The sequence below is a fragment of the Bison bison genome, unplaced genomic scaffold (assembly GCF_000754665.1).
Source record: "Bison bison bison isolate TAMUID 2011002044 unplaced genomic scaffold, Bison_UMD1.0 scf7180017864499, whole genome shotgun sequence".
Taxonomy (NCBI): Eukaryota; Metazoa; Chordata; class Mammalia; order Artiodactyla; family Bovidae; genus Bison; species Bison bison.
This window is the reverse complement of record NW_011495058.1, coordinates 2,642,061-2,663,721: the sequence shown is the minus strand read 5'-3', so window position 1 is coordinate 2,663,721 and position 21,661 is coordinate 2,642,061. Positions and strand designations below refer to the sequence as shown.

General features: G+C 49.6%; 1 protein-coding gene across 10 annotated transcripts in view; it reads right to left on the bottom strand.

Annotated features, from left to right (window-relative positions):
- Positions 1–259: 259 nt before the first annotated feature.
- TNS3 (tensin 3) overlaps positions 260–21,661 on the bottom strand; it is a 223,522-nt gene continuing 202,120 nt past the window's right edge. For all 10 annotated transcript variants that reach the window (XM_010829019.1, XM_010829021.1, XM_010829015.1 and 7 more), the window contains 10 exons: positions 21,211–21,661; positions 20,035–20,121; positions 15,442–15,573; positions 12,266–12,361; positions 11,478–11,555; positions 10,633–10,710; positions 6,712–6,880; positions 4,552–4,620; positions 4,425–4,451; positions 260–3,048 (listed from right to left, as the gene is read on the bottom strand). In XM_010829019.1, the coding sequence (XP_010827321.1) occupies positions 2,904–3,048; positions 4,425–4,451; positions 4,552–4,620; positions 6,712–6,880; positions 10,633–10,710; positions 11,478–11,555; positions 12,266–12,361; positions 15,442–15,573; positions 20,035–20,121; positions 21,211–21,661 (1,332 nt within the window). In that variant the 3' untranslated portion in view covers positions 260–2,903. The remainder of the gene's footprint in view (positions 3,049–4,424; positions 4,452–4,551; positions 4,621–6,711; positions 6,881–10,632; positions 10,711–11,477; positions 11,556–12,265; positions 12,362–15,441; positions 15,574–20,034; positions 20,122–21,210) is intronic.

The following is a 21,661-nucleotide window of genomic DNA, read 5'->3' as shown; positions in this document are numbered from 1 at the left end:
CCACATGTCATTATTAAATTCTTAAAATCTCTGAATACAATTTTCAAGTCTCTGGGCAGAAATCAAACTATATTCCTGAAGGAAAAATATACAGTAAGTTTGCAAGTGAATCCACTCATTCATACACAATCCCCTTCAAACTCCCAGATAAACACACACAGAGGCATATTCAGACATGCACACACACCCATCCACACTTCCACACACCCTGTGGGGCACTTCTGTCTAACACCACAAACACTTGCCTCACTGAGGCTTATCAAGTTTATACTTTTATTATACTCTGAATAGAGGTGATATTTAAAGAGCAGAGAAAATGACTATACAAAGGATTTATAGAACATTCATTTACATACTGGATATATTCTTTACAATATAAGAAAAGTAAAAATATCCACTACTAGGTAAGGCAGAGAAGGAGACACAATGAGGTCTCTGATGCCAAGAATACACACGGAGACCCTTAAATGCGGTGTGACTTAACACGTTTACAGGTTAACACTGGAGGAATACAGCATAGGTTAATGAGCAGGTTAACAGGCTCTGGCTATGAGGCTATGATGCTAGTGGGGTGCAGTCCTCGTGCACAATCCAGCACAGTACCCCTGTGCCCATGGGCACCCCAGATGCCTGGGGATGTTGCTTCCCTGACTGCCCAGAGCCAGTGTGGGTGGTGGGGCTGCCCAAGGTCTGAGCACAAAATTCACGGACTTGTCTTGTTCCATTTTATACATATGTAACACACTGTTGTACCAGCTCCTCAGAAACCAGGAAACTCGATTCCTTTCATTCCTTACTCCAGAGGGAGCTGGTTGCTGGGAGGAAACTTCCTTGACCACTGAGAGAAAAAGGCTCAGCTGCCAGTCAGTTTAAAAACCAAATGTCAGGGCTTGTATGATCTGGACAAGGACAGCCACGGGTGGGAGAAGGTCCCTCTGTGACTGGGGCAGTTGATGCTACTAAGTCCGGAACCCCTCGTGAGCCCTTTTTTCCTCTGTCAGAAGGATAAGGGACCTCGCCTGCAGTCTCTGGGTCAAACTTGTGGACCAGCATCTCAGGAGGAGGCCCCTTTGGGAGCCAGCACAAACCTCTGCTCCTCTTCGCTGAGTTCTGCTGTGAATGAAAAACTGAAATGCTAGATGCCCCCACCCCAGCGACCAAGGCATCAGGCCTCTGGGAGACACCAGCACACTCTTGGCCATGCCGCCACGTCAGAGAAGAGCGTCCACAAGGACCAAGGCAAACATTTGGCACAGAAACGAGGCACGTGTGTTGGTGCATCAATAGGAGCTAAACAGTGGACTCACCCACCTGCTTTCACACACACACACACGCACACACACACACAAACAGTGCCCACTGGATTCGGTGGATCCCACCTCTGCTGTCGCTAACTGTCTCTGCCCCACTTTAGAAACAAAGACTCCACAGAGCACTTCAAACACTAGTGTGATGACTGCCGTGGTGATTCCTGGTGTTTGAAGAGCTGGTGCTTTATTTGGGAAGCGGAGGAGATGGACAGTTCTTTGGGGATGCAGAGCCACGGCGTGAATGTCTGGGGCGATGGGAAGGAGACGAGGGCTTTATGACGATGTTGCCCAGCTCTGTCTCTTGCTCTGGGGAGCCTGCAAGACCACTGGCTTCTCCCAAACCTCTGACCACTGACAGATGCAGGTGGACAGACCTCTACTTAGCAACATGCACATCAGCATAAACAGCATGCCTGATTTGGTGTCTAAGATGATGCAGAAGAGCTGGGAACCAGTGTAGAACACCTCCCCTTGCTCAGGTGCCAGAACACATGGATCCCAGTGGGAGACAACAGGCGGGTGGAGACAGATGAGCACTCCCGCAGGTCAACAGTTCTGGGGTGGTGAGCTTTCCCAGGCCCCATGCGATACAGAGCAAGCCTGAGTCTCAAACTAATCATGTCCCACCTCTCAAGGCCTTCCTCCCCAGAAAGGCTGTATCTGCAGCCAGGAAACCACACGTGGATGGTCAAGTGTTCGGAAGGCTGCTTGTGGAAACCAAATATGGATGATCAAGCATTTGGAAGGCTGCTTGAGGCAAAGCCAGTTTTGGCAGCCGCCCTCAGGCAATGACAGCTGAGAGCATGGCCAAAAGAGTCCATACTGCACTCCTGGTACATCTGACCGGGAGTAGACGCTAGTCTTAGAACCCTGACCTTGGCAGACGGCAGCATGTAGACACCAGTACAGCATAACAAAGGCAAACTGTTATCATAAATAACTTGGCAAAAGTAAAATATAAATTATATGGAAATGGGGCTTTTCTCCTATCTTCTCACTTTTCCCTCTCATGGCCCAGTGCGCCATTCAGACCTGGTATGTGAGCGGAGGTGGGGAGCTGTCCCCACGCTCGGGCTCTGGCCTCACCGTGACCAATGTGACCTTTCTTGTCCTCGCCGCCCATCACATCGTCCCCTCGCCCACGATGCCATAGTGCTCCAGGAGGGCCTGACCTGCACGAACCTTCAATCAACATGCATCCCCTTCTCAGGTTAATCAATATCTCCATTGTGGGAGGATAGAGGTCCTGGCGTGTCCACTGACCAGGAGCGCTCTGACATGGCAGTGACGAGGCACTCAGGGCCACGGGGAGCAGGCTGGGCTCCCCTCCTTCCCATAAACACCAGAGTGTGAGGAACAGGGGTCCCCACGTCTCCTTGAATGGTTCTTTCCCGAGCGAGGACTGGATGGGCGCACCTGATGTCCAACGTCCTCTGCCCAGAAATGCATCCATGAGCTGTGCCCCTCAACTGAGGCCACAGGTGGCAAGGTTGTTTGTTCTCATGTTTGAAAAGTCGGAGGAGCCCCTTTCCCTCCTGGTGCTGGACTACCAGGGTCACGTCGGCCCCTCTGGAGTCTCTGGGCTGTGAGGGCTCAGATCTTCTTAGGGGAGCCGATCATGACCTTTGACACGAAGTTGACAATGGCGCTGGCCGGCTGCTCGGGGTCATGCTCTGCAAACAGGTGGCACACGTTGTCCGTGGCACTGCCCTGCTTCCGGGCCACAAATCCAAAGACTCTGCAACAGGAAAGGTGGGTTAGCATGCCAGCCGAGGCCCATCCCTCCCACAGGACGCACGCCTCTGCTTCTTCCCTCACCATCGTCACCTCTAAACACCACCTCTCCAAAATCTTGGGGCGATATCCCCTGCCAGACACCTGCCCGTACATCCCCTCCATGCCGTCAGGGAAGATGCTGTGCCCAGACTTCGCAGGGGAGGAACCCGAGGAGCAGGGCTGGGGAGGGCCGGCCATGAGACTGGGACCTGAACTGAAGACTTGGGTCTAGCCTGGCTGGAACCCTCCAGACCTGTCAGCTCCTGGGCACCAGTCCCGAGTCTCTGGGGAGGACCCTTGCTCCACCACAGGAGCTGCCTGTTCCCTCCTCACACCATCAGAGCAGACGGGCGCAGACAGGCACATGCCTGCAGATGCCAGCACCCCAGCCTCGGTTCCTGGGGTTGGGGTGCTCTGCCTAGATGCCCGCACTCCCAGCCACTGGGGCTGGAGGATGGGGGTGCTAAAAACACACCAGGGGCTCCCTGCCCAGGCCACATGTGTGCAGGAGAGGAAACCATTTAAAAGAACAGCACAATCTATTTTTTCTGAATAAGCTTTCATGAGCCCCAAACAACACAATAACTACCATTATCCAAACCCAAATCCCTGGATTATCCCTTATTTAAGGTCCTTCTTCTCTTTCTCAGAGAAATGAAGGATGTTTTTATCTGAGCTGAATGGTTTCCACCCCATGGGAGGGACAGGCCAATGGCACTCAAGTGACCCTCCGGGGCAGCAAAGCCCACATATGGGGAGCGCATTTGGTCCTAAGAGCCAGAGCTGAGGTGGCCTGGGGTAATGCCCCTTCTGGAGGGCTGGGGAGGCCTCCTAGCACTTTATTAGATGCCAAGACAAAGCTATAAACTCAAAATTGGAATCCCAGGAGAGGGCTCCTGCAGTGAGACATTTGCGGTCATCAAATTTAGGTGACATGGAGATGGTCACCTGTGGGGGTGTAGACAGCTCTGGGGGATCTGAGGTTACACGGGCAGCAGGGCTGGGGGCTCCCTCTGGTCTGGGAAGCACTGACGCCTATTGCACCCACGAGGCCCTCCCTAACACACCAACCCCCTCCTCAACCGCCGGAAACGCCATGCAATCTGCTTCATGCTATTTATACCCTATTTTATGGGTCAAATGGAAGTGTTGCTCATTCAGAGAAGAGCAAACAGAAAAGTTAACCCTTGGCAGGCCCCTTCTGCATATAAAGAACACTTGCATTTTTGTTTAAAGCCAAACCCAAACCCATAAGCATTATTTCTCATCTTCCTCTTTGGAGATCTGGAGTGGAGTGAGTGTCAACTGAGAGAGGACACAGGCCGGCTGGCAACGTACCTCGAGCAAGGGCCGTCTGTGACCCACCTTGCAAATCAGAACAAGAGAAGAGTCATGTTAATTTCTTTAGTAACTTAAAAAGCCAAGGAAGCACATGCATCGCTTAGTAGGGATACGGGCATCTTACTTTCTGTCCTGTGGGTCCAGCGCACAGAAGATCACGCTGCTCACGGGGTAGTGTCTCCGGAAGAAGAGCCTGCAGGGACACGGGGGAGCACAAGCCCGTCACTGGGGTCTTGCAGTGACAGTGGTGCCCTAGGAGGGCCCCCCATGAGGAGGTTTAGCGGGGGCAGAAGTCTATTTTATGCTTTTACTGGTCATCTGGAGAGAAGAGTAGAGCGTATATTTGTTAGAAATCAGCAGACATATGAAGCTGGGCGCTTGGGAAGGAGCAAGTCTTGGGGTGAAGGCAAGCACCGTGAAGAGCAAAATGGAGAAACTGCATCAAACTGAGTGAGTCCTGGCCTTCCTGCCTTCATCCCAGGAAGCCACCAACTATCTACAGCTTTAGATGATTGCCTGTGAAAACGGCTTCAGTATAACCCACCATTCTCCTGCGAGAGGAGCCCAGTCACCCCCATAAGGGATCTAACGGCCTGCTGTAAACCATGCACATTAAATTCACGGGGAGGTGCTGCTAATGCCAGGCCAGTACAGTAGCTGGGGGAACCATCAGAGGACCCCTCTGTACTGGTCCCAGCCCCTGTCACTCGTCCTTTGCTTCATGGCCAGCCCTGTGTGCCCCACACCAGCTGGACAAGTGCCCCCTCCTCCTGAGGGAGGTGGTGTCCCCAGAGGCCAGCATAAGGGAAAGGGATGGGTGGAGCCAGGCACCTTTCCATGGGGCATGCTGAAGACACAGCCCCCTTTATCCAGCATCAGCTGTACAGGCATGTTCCGTCTGGCAAAAAGAAAGCTCCTGAGTGCTGTGGGCGCAGCCCATCCCCAGGGTTTTGTAAGCACACGGGGAAACCAGAGGTACACAAAGAGCACACCGGTAGCAGAAGAAAATAGAGGCTGCAAAGGAAGGAGCCGTGCTGTCCCGCCTGACCCTGTGTCCGCGCTTCGGCCGAGCCAGGCTCGCAGCTTGTGTCTATTTCATTCAAGTCACAAACATTCCGAGCAGCTACCTCGGTGCAGCTTGAAAAGTGAGGGAACTGAGTGCAAAGCATGCGGGGCCTGCTGTGTGGACCACTTGGGTCAAGAGGGGAGCGAGGACCCAATTTGAGCGGTAGAACCCACACCCCACCCCACACTCCCCGCCTATTTTATCCTGAGAGCAGTGGTTCAGAGCTCCTCCAAAGCCCGGGACTAGCTCTGGAACAGGGGCCACACTGGGAAGAGCTCCTCGGGCACTGGTGTGGGCGCTGCCCTTCCAGCTGGCGTGCGGACTGGTAGCTGCCTACCCCTCGAAGCTCCTGCCACCACTCTGCTTTTTAGGGCAGCTGATCGGGCTCCTTCATTAACTACAGCAGGCTGTTTCCATTGCAAATAAAAAACTGCCTCCGAAATGCCTTTCATCCTGAGGTCAAAGGCTCTGCCATTGTTCTGTCCAGGCACCTAACCCTGCTCTGTGCTCCGGCTGGAGCTCCACAAGTGCCCCCTCTCCCTGAACCTCCGCTCCCTTGGAACCCACTCAGCGACAGCTTGGCAGGAAGTCCCTGGAAATTGAAACAGCATCTACTGCCTAGATGTTCAAATATTGCTAAGATATAATACTATACAGTATCTAAATAATAGTTAATAATTATTGAAATAAATTATTCTTTTATATTATATATATTATATGACTAACATTAACTTAATACTGAAATAATATCTAACAAGGTCACACTCTTACCTGAAACAGGATAATAGTTATAACTTCTGTCATAACTGTTAGAAGTAATGACACTAAAGCAAAGATGAGTAGAGTCCATCATAGTCACGGAGTGTTTTTATAGAAATGACTTAGAAGATTTTTGCATTTGCAGATTACACACACACTGTGTGTGTATCTAAGAGATACTCAAAGATCTATGTATCTTTTAAAAATTTTTACTGATTCTTTAAAAAAACAGCATATGGGCCAAATGTTAATAGTTTATATATGTCTCTGGGGACATACCGAACATCAGGACAAAGCACAGACTGACCGGATCATTGATTCATTCCTGAACTGCAAAGCTCTGCCTGGTGACCACCACATGTCCAGGGGCTTGAGCAGAGCTGGTAGGAGGTCTAACCCCAGGTGAGGCCAGAAGCCTTGCCCGCCCACCCCGGCAGCTCGGCCGCTGGGCACACTCACTTCCTCTGGTTGTCCGTCAGGGTGATGCCCTGGGCCGACACCTTGAAGTGCACGACTGTGGACAAGGGAGGTGGCTCCTGGACTAGGGTCATGCTCAGGGCCTTCTGGATGGCTTGGTGACCCGTGAGGGACTCCATCTCCACGGAGTTCAGGTACCATACATTGCAGGCTGGAAGACACAGGGGGAAGCGGCGTTAATGCGTCTGCCAGACTCAAGGGCCCTGGGGCTTACGAATGACGTGCATAAATTCATGGCCAGGTGTATCTGGGGCAAGTGCCCTTTATTTCTAATTCCAAAGGTGTGGACAGCAAGTGACTCAGAGACACACACACACCCAGCACTGGAGTCAAGGAGACTTCGCCCACTGGTCAGGATGTGTTTCCACCTCTGCTGAGTTATTTATACCTGGCATCCCTGCGGGGATGGGGAGACTGGAGACACCTCCTCAGTCTCAGTGTGGACCTAGGTGGGACGAGAGCCCAACCACACCTGCAGTTAAGGAAACATCCCGAGAGGGGAGCGTGCAGTCTGGACCCTGACTATCCACCCTGCAAGGAGTTCTAAAAGCACAGGCATCCAGAAAGAGCTGCTGAGAACGAATGACTTGCAGTGACTCAGAATATAGTTCTGTCCCAGGCAAAGAGCTGGGACAGCCTGTCCCATCCCCACCCTGCAGGGGGCTGGGGGCTTGTCCATTGCCATCACCCCTTGGAGAGGCAAATAGCTGATTGTGAATGCGGCTTTGTAAACAGCCTGAAGGCCTTTTGAGCCTAGCTCCCTGCATAAGTCAATGGGTTGTTGTGACCACGGGACATTCAGACTCTGCCTCAAGTTCAGTTGTGTAGGAGCCATGACCTCTCCTGGCCACTCCCCAAGGATGTGATCCCCCCAGGAACAGAGCCGCTCTCATTCCCCAGTCTGCCAGATGCAGCTCTGAGAGTGAGTAGGGGTATCTTCACTCCATCTCTAAAGGCCTCTAGATATTCACTAAACAGAAGTGAAAGTGCTTTCCTGTGACTGGATCGATCAACCAGGCTGTGTCCCCACCCAGGCTGTCTTCCTTTGGGAGAGTCTCCCTGGAGGCCTGGCCACGAACTGGCTCCGCCTCCACCCCAACTTCTGAGACTGAGCAGCAGTCATACCTGTTGGCAGGTGCGCTGCCACATGACCACGCAGGTGGGTTAAGAAGAACAGAAATAAAGTACAGTGTCCCTGGTGTCAGGACGCAGGGCACACCCACAAGAACCCTGTGGCCTGTCCACAGCCCTCTTAAGCTGGGGTCGCTAGGACTGCGTCTCATGCTGCAAAAATGGCCTGGCCTGAAACTAATAAGCAATTACAGCAAGGTTGCAGGATACAAGGTGAATATACAAGTTAGTCACTTCCCTAAGAACAAGAGGAATTTGGAATTAAAAACACAATCCCAATTTATATTAGCACCCCCAAAATGAAATAGGTATAAGTCTAATAAAATATTGTATGTACAAGATCTATATGAGGAAAACTATAAAACTCCCACTGATAAAATCAAAGAACTAAACTAAATATTCCACATTCATGAATGGGAAAACTCAATATATAATTAAGATGTCAGTTCTTCCCAACGTGATCTGTAGAGGCAATGAAATCCCCATCTAAATTGTAGCAACTTACTCTGTGGGTATGAACAAACCTACTCTAAAGTTTATATGGAGAATAAAAGACCCAGGGAAGTCGATACAATATTGAAGGAAAAGAACCAAATGAGAGGACTGATATATTAATACCTGACTTTAAGGCTTACTATAAAATGTCAGTAATCAAGACAGTGTGGTATTGGTGAAATAATAAGACAAACAGATGAATAGAGGAATGAGTAGAGTCCAGAAATAGATCCACATAAATATAGTCAGTCGATCTTTGACAAAGGAACAGAGGAGATGCAATGTAGCAAAGACAGTCTTTTCCCACAAGTGGTGCTGGAACTGGACATCCACATGCAAAAACAATCCATCTAGACACAGACCTTAAACCTTAAACCCACCAGAAAAATTAACTCAAAACAGAACAGATGTAAATGTAAAACGTAAACTATAAAACTCTTATAAGACAGGAGAAACTGCTGAGATGACTTTGGTGATAACTTTCTAGGTACAAAAGACAGGATCCATGAAAAGAAGTATTGATAAACTGGGCTTCATTAAAATAAAAAACTTATCTTATGCCCTGAGACACACTGTCAAGAGGATGAGAAGACAAGCTGCCTCCTAGGAGAAAGTATTTGCAAAAGACAAATCTCACAAAGAACCAAAATATACAAAGAACTCTTAAAATTCAGCAATAAGAAAACAAATAACCCTATTGAAAAATGAACAAACAACTTTAACAGACACCTTACCAAAGAAGATATGAAGACGGCAGACAAGTACATGAAAGATGCTCCACGTCATATGTCATTGGGAAGATGCAAATTTAAATGACAATGAGATACCACTAACCACCTATTTTGAATGACCAAACTCCAGGACACTGACAACACCAACTGCTGGGAGGGTGTGGAGCAGGAGGGAGTCTCATGCATTGCTGTGGGAATGCAAAATGGTGCAGCCACTCGAGAAGACAGTTTGGTGGTTTCTCACAAAATGAACATACTCTTACCATATGATCCAGCAACTGTGCTCCTTGATACTTATCCAAAGGAGTTGACAATTACATCCACATGAAAACCTGCATGTGGATGTTTATAGCAGTTTTATTAACAATTACCAAAATATATAAGCATTCAAGATGTCCTTCAGTGGGTGAATGGATAAAGTGTGGTATATCCAGACAATGGAATATTATTCAGCACTAAAAGGAAACAGCTCTCAGGCCCTAAAAGGACATGGAGGAATCTTAAATGCATAATACCAAGTGAAAGAATCCAATCTGAAAAGGCTCCACATACTGTATGATTCTAATCATATGACACTTTGCAAAAGTGAAACCACAGAGACAATAAAAGGATTGGTTTGCCAGGATTTGGGAGGAGGGATGAGCAGGTGGAGCACAGAGGATGTTTAGGGCAGTGAAACTATTCTGTGTGATACTACAATGGTGGATACATGTCATTAAACATTTGTCCAAATCCATGGGCTTCCCAGGTGGCGCTACTGGGAAAGAACCCATCTGCCAACGCAGACATAAGAGACTCAAGTTCGATCCCTGGGTCCGGAAGATCCCCTGGAGGAGGGCATGACAACCCACTCCAGTATTCTTGCCTGGGAAATCTCCATTGACAGAGGAGCCTGGCGGGCTAGAGTCCATGGGGTCTCAAGGAGTAGGACACGAATGAAGCAACTTAGCATGCACGCATAGAATGTACACCAGGAGTGAACAGTAATGTAAACTATGGACTCCGGGTGACTGAGATGGGTCAGCGTAGGTTCATCAGCTCTAACAAATGCCCCACCTGATGGAGGATGTTGTTAATTGAGAGGCTGTGCATGTGTGTGGGGACAGGGGGTATAAGAGAAACCTCTGCAGCACCCTCTATGAACCCAAAACTGTGCTAAAAAATAAAATATATTAATAAGAAAAGAGTGCCCCCAGTAGCTTGCTGTCTGGTGGTCGGTGTCACCCTGGGTCAAACTGTGGACTCATTGATCACTTTACTATATATCTGCTGGAGGGGCACGTTACCCACAGTCTATCTGACCATGTCCCCAAATAAAACACAGGTTTTGACATTTATACTACTGAATTTGGTCTTGTTCAGCCCGTGGAGTCCTGGCCTGCCGCCAGGACACTTGCCCCGCCACCCCCAGCCCAGCCCTGTGGTGGCTTGTACAGAAGGAAGCCTCCCCTGACACAGCAAGGAAAGGAACCCAGCCTGCATGCAAGAAAGGAATCCCACCTCTGCCCAGGAGCCAGTAGGAGAGGAAAACACATCGAGGACTGACCTGCCCCTTGCTTCAGCAGCTCGGCCGCAGAGTTGGCCGCCGTTTGCTGAGGATTTTCGGCTATTTCCTCCAATGGATCTGTAGGAAGAAGGAACAAGAAAATGCATGACAATGTGGATGCTCATGACTGCATGCCGGGGCTCTGCAGAGCTGGGCCTTCCTCCTGGCAACAACAGCTGCACCCAGAGAAGCCATCATCACACTTCAAGCAAAATCTGGGATGGCAAAGGCCAGAAAATTACCCTTCTCATTTATGAATTAATTTATATGAACAATTACATTTTGAAACGTAAGTCACATCTGCCTATATTTTAAATTAATCATCTTTCTGGAACATAATGCAATTATGTGAACTTGAGATGGCCTAAGAAAGCAGGGATATGTCTGATCATATGCTGTGGGTGCTATTTTTAAAAATTCTTTTCCCATGGATAGTTTGAAACAAACACAAAGGTAAACAGAATAGTTCATCTAGCACCTAAAGTCAACAATATCAACATTTTTATGATTTTGTAGAATTACAAAAATGAAATGTGAATGACCTTGCAAGGTCTCTGAGTCCAAGCATTTTATACTTCTGAGCTATAGAATCTTTGCTCCACAGAAGCTTTTCACAAAGCCATGATATAAAGATATGAGTGGAGGCTGTAGGGGCAGTGGGCCACCTCTTACCTGACCTGGCCACCTCTTCTTACCTGACCTGACCTATTCAGAGTTTACCCACAGACATGTGATGGAAAGGAAGTTTTGTTCTGATTTTTCTCACTGAATCTCTATGGATTCCAACACTTTGTGAATGACCCCACACAGAGAACCAGAGCAGCCCTGGGGCCCCGGCAGCGTACCTCTATCCGGAATGAGCAGTTTGCAGGGCAAAGCCAAGGGCGTAATGGAATGCTGACACACCAAAGCCGTCAGGCTCCCTATGAATGGATGAACAGCAAACAGGAGTGAGCACAGCCCTAAATACTGCATTGCTCAGCTAATTCATCTACTGAAAGGAGGCTGCTGTAAAGCATGTCACCTTATATTTTTAGCAACCTACATACTCAATAACTGGGAATTTGTGCAAAGCTTCAATGAAGCAGCAAGTCCAGGAGACAGCAAAGGGGCAGGTAATAGGAACTACAGATGATTCTCACCAAAGATATGCCATTGCCAATTTATAAAGAACAAGTCACACAGTCTGCTGATTCTGAGACCACCCTCACTGGCACCACCAAATCGTCTCTGTAAGGCGATGCTTTGGTTTGCTCAAGCTCTGCCTGTGAGTGCATGCCATCTTTTGGACACGCTGCAGGGTCAAAAAATATCTCTTCTCACGGGGAATCTATGCTTTCCTTGTGCCTGGTGGACTCCCAACCTTATCCATACTTCTCTGCTCGCCTGCATAGACCATACCTAACGGAACCTGCATTTCCAATCCTAGCATGGTGCATTTTATTTGCCTAGTTTCAAGAATGCTTTTAAGAACAATTTCATATCCAGTTTATTTTAGAAATGATAATTGAGGGATCTAAAAATGGGGATGAAAAGTAGATGCTCTGAGTGAAGCCCCAGCAGAGTGATGGACCAAGCAGAGAGAGCTCATGCTCATGGGTTCAGACACCATGTCAGGCGCCCAGCCACTTACCGAAATATGGTTCATTGGAGCACCCTTTCAACCGCACTCCTTTTGGGGTACACTCAATCAAAAAATGCCGAACAAGTTCATTGGCCAAATCTCCAGCTGAGGGGAGAGATTTAAAACAAAGAGAAGAGCATTTTTAAAAATGAGAGCATGGGAGGATGAGAGAGCACGAAGGAGAATCTGGCCCCTGCAACAGGTAGGCTGCAAACAACCACTCCAGGAATAGCAGCTGGATTGCAGGACAGTGTCTGAGCACTGCCTGGATGGGCAGCTAGAACTCCCTCCAGTGACCACGGCTGGAGGTGGAGGAATCCTTGGGAAAGAGCTTCAAACATTCTGCAGAATTCCCAGTTATGGGAATGAGCAGCAAAGAACTGAGAACATGTACCTCCAGTTCCTTCACCTCCTAAGACGAGAGCTTAGAAGGACCCAGACACAGCATGATGGCCAAGAATGAATCACTGGAAAGAGCTGGAAGGGTGCCAGTCTTCTGAGTAAGATTTAGCCAGGAGTCAGCTACCAAGCCCCTCCTGAAAGCAAGCCCTCTAATCATATTGCTACTACACTGTGTTCATGCCAGCCCACGAGCCCAAAAAGAAAGTGCATCCTGAAAAACCACAGAATGGCAAACTGTCTGGTGGTGGAAAAGTACTAATAACAAACAGAAGAAAAAGAAGTCACTGCTGTGCTAATGAATCCCACAGACCTTCATGTTGTGCTGTGTCTCTGTCCCACCTCCTTCAGCACCCTCCCTGAGAATGTGTCTCCATGGCAACAGGTTTCCATGGAAATGTGTCTGCTGTAACTTCTAACATTTCTGATGGCCAGGTCTGCTAGAGGCAGGTTTGGGCCCCACACCTGGCCCACAGCAGGTTCCCTAACGATGCTTATTATAAACAACAGTGACAAATATCAACATCAGTGTCAGCATTTCGCAAGGGCAGTATAGCTGGTAGGAAAGGAAATGATCAGATTCCATAAAAGGCAGTACTGAATAAAAACGGGGAAAAGAACATTTTGCCATTCAGCTGTGGGAGGAAAATGATCCATAGCTTCTAAACTGAAGGAAGACCCAGAGTGTGGTCTGGATGCCAGTGGTGAGAAGTGACTCAGTGGGAAACCAGCTGTGTAGGGGTTTGGAGAACAGCCCCCGCCACACGTCTGTCGCTGTTCTGTCTCTGGGGTACCAGGGGTGGCTGGTGACTTGCTGGGCTTTTTCCTGGTTTAGTCAACTCTCCTCTCAGATCTGTCCTTACACTGTGAAATCCAAATACCAGATCCAAGGGCTGGTTGAAGACTTGGCAGCCAGATAAAATTTCACCAAGAGGACACCAGCAACGCTGCATGTCCAGAAATCTGCTATTCTAAAATCCTCTATTTTGTTGCCTTCGCCTGAAGACTGAGTCAATATTGACCTTAGAGGCAGGATGCACACCTGGAGGTTAAGAATTATACACCACCATCTGTATTTCCAAAAAGATAACACATGCAGGAAAAAAAAGTTTTGGCCTAGGTTTGAAAGCTCCAGCTGAACACCAAGGGGGCAGAATCTGTGCTCATTCTGGCCCACCCTTCCCTCACCCAGGTGAGTCCAGGTGCCGAGCAAGAGTCATGTGACCTGCTGACATTCCAGCCCACAATCTCCATTTAGGGGAAAAGAATCTTTTCCCTTTCCTTAGAATTTGTGGCATAGTTGGTAAAAAAAAAAAAGGCACAGAGGGCAGGATGAGATTAAAAAAAAAAAAAAGAATAAACCAGAAGCCATATATTAGGGGACAGAGGAAGGGAGAAAGTCTATTGCTTTGTTGGGAACCGAGCTTGTCCCTGAGGGAGCAGTGAGAAAAGACCTGTTGATTTTGTATTTGAATGGGTGGTTATCAGCATGAGCTCAGGAATTGTTTTAGACAGGTTTCCCAGGTGGTGTTAGTTAGATGAAGAACCTGCCTGCTAATGTAGGAAATGTGTAAGAAACATGAGTTCTATCCTGAGTTGGGAAGATCCCCTGGAGGAGGAAATGGCAACCCACTCCAGTATTCGTGCTTGGAGAATTCCATGGACAGAGGTGCCTGGTGGGCTGCAGTCCACAGGGTTGCAGAGTCAGACACAACTGAGTGACTAACACTTTCACTTTTCACATTCCCTAGCTCAGGTCCTAGAGAGGAGTGATACTCTGACACCAAACTAGAGATTAGATTTTGGTTTCTAGATACTATTCCCCAACATAAAGAACCAAGGATCTTTAGAGAAATGGCTGGAGCAGGGGAAGTACAAGGTAAGCCTAAAACACGCTTGCTTTCAGAAAGCTGGAGCACTCACGGGCTAATGGGGGTATGTCAGAAGGACACGGGGTCACTGGAAGGGCCTTCACCAGTTAAATCCAGTATCCTCGAAAACCAAAAGCCAAGGTGGTGATGGATTATGAAACACAGAAAAGGGCATGTAGGGGCTTCCCCACAAGGCGGTCACCTGTGGTTGGATACATGCACATCTGCTTCACGATAATGTTTACTTATGCATGTAGGCATCGCAAATGCTTTTGTACCTGGTTATGTTCACAAGTGAAAACATTGAAAAGGTCAGAAGACGCCCTGCCTGCACTACACATTATTCAGCTAGAATTTGCCACCAGTGCAATGTTGGACGAGAGACGGAGGAAGTCTTTGTCCTTTTCCCTGAGAAGGGAGAGTCTCAAGACTTCAGGCTCGCACTGGCCTCATCTTCAATCCATCAAAATATTCTACAGGGTGTAGGAACAAGAACCATGTATACTGTATGCCACCTTCTATGTAAGAGAAAAGGAAAAATGCCTATTTGTGTGCACTGAACAGATAGTGAGAAGACAGGAATTTATTACAGATGTTTACCCACAGGAAGCAAGAGGGGACTGAGGCAGACAGGGCTGAAAATGGAAACAAAGACTCCTGATCAGAGGCCTTGCTTTATTGTTCTGTTATTTGAACAATGGGATGGATCACCCATCAAAACAAGTTAAAAAAAGAAAAAGGAAATTTATAAATAATTAACCTTCCTTCTTGAGCTAGGACAGTACTTACCAAAATACAGCCAAAAAAAATAAATACTAAGAGGAAAACCTATGAGTGCTGTTGCAAGTCACCCACCACCTCATGGGAACAGAGGGAACTGACAGGCAAGGCCCCGCTGAGCAGAGCAGGACCCACCTTTCTTGTTCATCTGCAGGACAGAGGGCGGGGGTGTGGCCACCTTCATGGCCAGGCCGTAGGCACCTCGGAAGGAGTGGCTGTCCCTGACGATGAATGACCCAGGCTCCTTGTCCTTCAGCATGGCGATGGCTGCAGAGGGGAACAGACAGACGTGAGTGTCTGTGGGGGATGCCATGGCCTGACTCCACTTACGGCCGTGACAAGGGTAAGGGAAACTGCAATGACCAGAAGTTCCGTGTGGGCTTCACTATTTTATTTTACAGGGTGGCCCGTCCGTTCAGATCACAAAGGTGCTGCCTTCACACGCAATTCCCATTAACCCCACAGCATCTTCGAAGCCCAAATGAGGACCCCACCTGACAGCCCAGGAAACCGAGGCCCACTGGTTTCCGCATACAGTTCGTGGAGCAGGAAGTCAGGCAGGGCTGCCACTTGGTCCCCGGCGTGGCCCTGCCCTACAGCTCCCTTGCGTGCACTTTCAACTTTCCATAGGAGGAAAGAAATTTCCAATCATACTTTCTGAAGACTGTGGATGTACCCCCAAAGTTACTGAATATTTAATAAAGTCCCAAGGTTCGGCCCAGGGGATGGCCATAGGTAGCCCTCCGTCCCGTGGCTTGGAGGCAGGGGTGGCAACTGTGGCCAGCTGTTTCCAGTCTGGACGAGGCTGTGAACCCCATCTGATGTGGCCAGTGAGGGCCATGAAATGCACCTGGCACCGCACCTGCCATCTGCCCCAGGGAGGCTGGAACACAGGTAGCTCTAATATCCCTCCCATTGAAGCTCAAGGTCCAGCCTCCCAGGTCCTGGACTCAGGATACAGGAAAAAAGAGGGATGGGTTAGCATCACAGTATCCTCAGGTTGATGCGGCCCAGACACCAGTGAGAATTTTCTCCAGTAACCAGAACACCTCTCAAGATTTCTTTTATACATTTTACAAAAAGAAAACTAGGGATTTAAAGTATAAAGCACTACACACTTATAGCCATGGAAATGCTGCCTTTCTGTAGAGCCCAGGGCCCTGTCTGGAGTAGAGTGGGCCGGACATTAACCTGGGAGTGGCTGGAAGCACCGTCAGCAACAGGAAATAACCCCAGAGAGCCCCCTGTTCCAGGTCCTCTGTGTACCCTGACTCCAGCCCCACCCCACAACATGGCATTTGCTTGGCTGCAGACAAAACAGCCAGTTTCTTCTACACCTTTTTCCATGCACTGCCCCAGCCTGTGGCAGGACAGGCCCCAAGCACGAGCTTATGCGCATGGTGGGAAAGAAGCAGAGGAAAGCACATGCTCTCTAAGGGGAGGGGGTCTGGTGTGACCCCAGGGGTGCAAGCCTAACACGTGGAGCCACAGCCCACCTGATGCTCTGGTACCCGCCCCCCAAGACGGGTGGGGAACAGACACCAGGGACCCAGGCCCATGAGCAGGTCTTGTCTCATAGCATGTTTTCTGATTATGGGAGCTGAACATATGTTATTTTTTTAAAGTAGGGGAAAGATCACTTACAGAAGTCATATTTTTCAATTGTGATAACCAAGGCTTTTCTTTGTAAGTCATGATTTTACTTCACTGTGGTACAAAGAAGTGCCCCAGCCTTCTGGGCAGCAGACTTCTGGGTGGTGGAGAGAAGGCTGGCTCCTCTCTGGCCCATTCTACCCTCTCAGGCCTCCCCTCTCCACCCATCACCAGGCCACCTGGGCACAAGAGAGCCTGAGGGCCATGCTGGACTCATTGTTTCTGAAACAGAAATGAACCCTTGCTGAGGTTGTGAGAACGAGCTAGTGTACCTTCAGGGGCAAAGCCAGGTCTGCCGTGTGGCTGCAGGGGCAGCAGCCACATCCTTACCACCTCTCTCCCTGCAGCTGGAGCTTTCAAGGATGCTGGAGCAGAGACCAGAGAGCACAGCTGGCACAGTCATACTTAATTTCTACTTTAGGCTTTCCCTGGTGGTACAGTGGTTACGAATCTGCCTGCCAATGTAGGGGACATGGGTTCGATCCCTGGTCTCGGAAGTTTCCACATGTCGCGCTCAGAGCAACCAAGCCCGTGAACCACAACCACTGAGCCCAAGTGCTGCAAGTACTGAAGCCCGAACACCCAGAGTCTGTACTCTGCAACAAGAGAAGCCACCACAACGAGAAGCCCATGTACCACCACAATGAAAAGTAGCCCTGGTTCGCTGTAACGAGAGAAAGCCTACATAAAGCAACGAAGACCCAGTGCAGCCAAAAATCAATAAATTAAAAAAAATTTTCTACTTTACTTTGGAGCCCCTTTTCTCCTGAGGTTTTTATGTTCACCTTTAAAAAAACTCCCAAGGAACTAACCTTTCCATAGAAATATGTGAACAGTTGTGCCCCAAAACAGGCAATAGGTTTTCTCCCCCTCCTCCATCTCCCTGAAATTTCATCACAGTTCTTCCAGAAAACAGCACATCCCAGCAGTTACAACAAACCCACAAGAGGCGTTCTTCCATTTGGAGAAGTTGGCACACCCACCAGAGCGTTCGTTTGCGTAGGTGCTGTCTGCACAAAATATCCAGAAAATAGAAGAGGTTCCGCTTTTGGAGTTCAACTGGGAAAATCAATGCCCCATGCACGTATTAGCTATTTTGAGATGGGATCCACCCCAAAGAAATATTTTTAAATGTGTGGCTAAGGATTGGGGGCAGGAGGAGAAGGGGACGACAGAGGATGAGATGGCTGGATGGCATCACCGACTCAATGGGTGTGAGTCGCGGGCGTGAGTCACTCTCTGAGTGAACTCCGAGAGTTGGTCATGGGCAGGGAGGCCTGGCGTGCTGCAATTCATAGGGTCACAAAGAGTCGGACACGACTGAGAAACTGAAGTAAACTGAAGGTGGCTTAGACAGTAAAGAATCCACCTGCAGTGCGGGAGACCCGGGTTGGATCTCTGGGTTGGGAAAATCCCATGGAGGAAGGCATGGCAACCCATTCCAGTAGTCTTGCCTGGAGAATACCATGGACAGAGGAACCTGGCAGGCTACAGTCCATGGGGTCACAAAGAGTCAGACATAACTGAGCAACTAAGCACAGCAAGATTAGTCAAATGACAATAACTCCTACTGCCTAGCAGATACCAACAAGGGAGGTTCCCTCCACCCAGAGTCTCTCCCCCACACCCTATGAGGCAGGCTGTGCCATGCCTGTCTTGCAGGACCCATCAGGCACACTCCAACCAAGCCCGCCTCTTCATTCAGAGAAGGAGACAGTCCAGCCCAGCCTCCACCTGGTCTGAAAGACTGAGCCACTGGAGTAGGATGGTCTATTTAGAACGCTCTAGAGCAAGGTCCTCAACAAGCACTCTCAGGGTCTGTCGAGCTGGATGAGGCACTGAGCACTAGAGCTAAGGACCACAGTGAGTGGGGTTCTTGCAACCAGAGCAGGGAGGGGACGGGAACGGAGCATCTGGCCACACCAGAGCCTGAAACGTGGTGAGTGCACACAGCACAAAGGCCAATTCAGGGACTCAGAAGCCTCTCGGGGCCAAGAGGGCTCCCCCCACATGACATGACAATTGGTCCATTGAGCTCATGGGAAGAAAGCCACATTCTTACCATTTTTATTATCTGCCTAATTGAGTATAAGAATTTCTATGAAAAAGTTGGACGGCTCTGTTTTCCAGGCATTTAACTATTCACATCCAGGCATTTCTGAGGAATTCCCCAGGAGAGCAGTTCCTAGTTTCTTCCCCAAGTTGAGATCCCAGCACAGAGTGGCGGTTCACCATGCGTTTAGCACACCTGGCCGCTGGAACACCCGCCATCCCCTTTCTCAGTCCAGCACTCCCAGCCACCCACCCCGGGGAACCTCCTTCCTGGGCATCCTGACCAGCGTCTGCCAGCCCCCCAGCCAGTTCCATGTCATCCTCTCCAAGAGACGCCTGGGAGTGATAAGCCCACAGGCGGCCGTGTCATCACCTCCAGGGAGGACAATAGCACCTCGCAGGGACCCCAGGAATTTCTGCTGAAGGAGTGAGTGCTGTTTGCCTAAGGGCCGGTCCCAGAGGGACCGCCACCAATGGCATGCCAGCTTCCTGCTGGGACATCTCTTACATTCGTGTTCTAGTAAAAAGTGACATGCAACTTAGCTGCTCAACAGTAGTAACAATTTCTCATATTTGCCAGCTGCCTTAAGACTGAATTGCACACCCAGAGTCACTGTGCTGTGTGTGAGAGCTGGGCTAAGGCTGCTGGCAGTCTGTCCTTCCGATGTGACACAGGCAGGTGTGCCCATTAATAGGAAAGACACTTCTTCCCCCTGACTTCCCCCTGAGGCTGGGACCCGTGACATCTCATCACAATCTGCGGCATCGCGGGCAACACCGGCCAGACCTTGGCTGGTGGAAGCCACCAAAAATTGCACCCCAACACTGGAATGATCATGGCTGGTGCCCTTCCTGGCTGGCTCCCTCCTTAGGAATAATGTTTTCCAATAAAAACTTAAAGGTTGCAGCCTTTCCCCCGAGGTAGGTAATGAAGTGCAGGCCTTGCTCTAACGCATCCAATCCCAGGTGATGCCTCCCCGACGCTCCCACCCCAGACACAGGGTCCTCATCCGGCCCACGCACCTTGCTCTCTGGAGATGTCCGCCTTGTACCAGAACTTGGATGTGTCCTGAACAAAGTTTACAGACACGTGCTTATCACCTGGATTATCTGCAAAACAAAATTTAAAAACAGTAACTATGAAGGGTGTTTTTTATTGCAACCTCTCACCTCAAAAGGACCTAGAAGTTCAAAGTCCCACCCCAGGTGAGAGCGCTCTATTTACAGGGGAGAAGCCTAACACGGAGCAGGGAGTGGCTGTTTGATAACAGAAAACACAAAGACAGCAGGACACCTCCACGATCGGGCACCCCATTTCACCCACACACAGTTACAAAGACAGAAAGCACGCAGAGCAAGGCTGACGTCCCTTACTCCTATCAGTGTCTAATTCTTTCTTCGACACTTGAAACATGAGATAATTAAATTTCAAATGTATTTGTTTAAAATTTTTTTTAATTACTATTACAGAACACTGACTCCAAGTGAAAAAAATAGAACCACCGTGGATGTCGGCGTTTTCTGCTGTTGAACAAAATCTAATGCGAATAATGCAGAAGTGTGTGCATGCTCAGTCATATCTGACTCTGCAACTCTATGGACAATAGTCCACCAAGTTCTTCCGTCCATGGGATTCTCCAGGCAAGAATACTGGAGCAGGTTGTCATTTCCTCTGCCAGGAAATCTTTCTGATTCAGGGATCGAATCCACATCTCTTATGTTGCCTGCACTGGGAAGAGGATTCTTTACCCCTAGGGTCACCTGGCAAGCCCAGGTGAATGAAGAGGCAGCTCCAGATTGGTATTTTCCTTTGGGCTAGGCTGAGATTCCCTGGCGGCTCAGTCACTAAAGAATCCGCCTGCAATGTGGGACATGTGGGTTTGATCCCTGGGTTGAGAAGATCCCCTAGAGGAAGGCATGCCAGTATTTTTGCCCGGAAAATTCCATGGACAGAGGAGCCTGGCAGGCTATAGTCCATGGGGTCACAGAATCAGATACGACTGAGTAACTAACTTTACGTTTATTGCAGTGAGATGGAAAAGCACCCTTGAAGGCTATGGATTCTTCTCTCAAGGTACTCAGCCCAGTAACAGCACTGGGGCTCACTGGGCAGGCCGAGCCATAACCCCAGGGTGCTGCCCTGCACGAGTGCAGGCTTGAGCACAAGGATAGGCCCCCTACCCGTGGAGATGCACCTACCTGGGGAAGGTGCTGCCCCCTCGGCAGCCTTGGAAAAGTCCGGGATGATGTTTGGAAAAGGGATGCTCATGGTACTCCCGCTGTGAGGACTGGAGAAGCCGCTGGAGGATGGCGAGACGGAGCCAAAAGACCGATCTCCCTCTGAGGTCCGCTTCTTCTCAGGAAGGGGTGGCTGCCCGGGCAGAGCCAGTCCCGGGCCCTGCAGGACCGGGCTGTGGTGGCCGCTGTGTCCAGGTGCCACCGTGAGAAAGCTGTGGGACAGGAAGCTGTTGTCGGCAGCCTCAGCTGCCGTCAGTGGGTTGCCAGGGGCCTGGGCTGCTCCGTGGGAATTGGCCAGCAAGGCCCCGGGGTCCTCCCCGGCGGGGAGCCCACCTCCCGCCATGGGGGCAGTGCTGAAGCTCAGGAAGGCCTGGTTGCTCGGGGGACCCAGAGCTTCCGGCGGCTCCGCCAG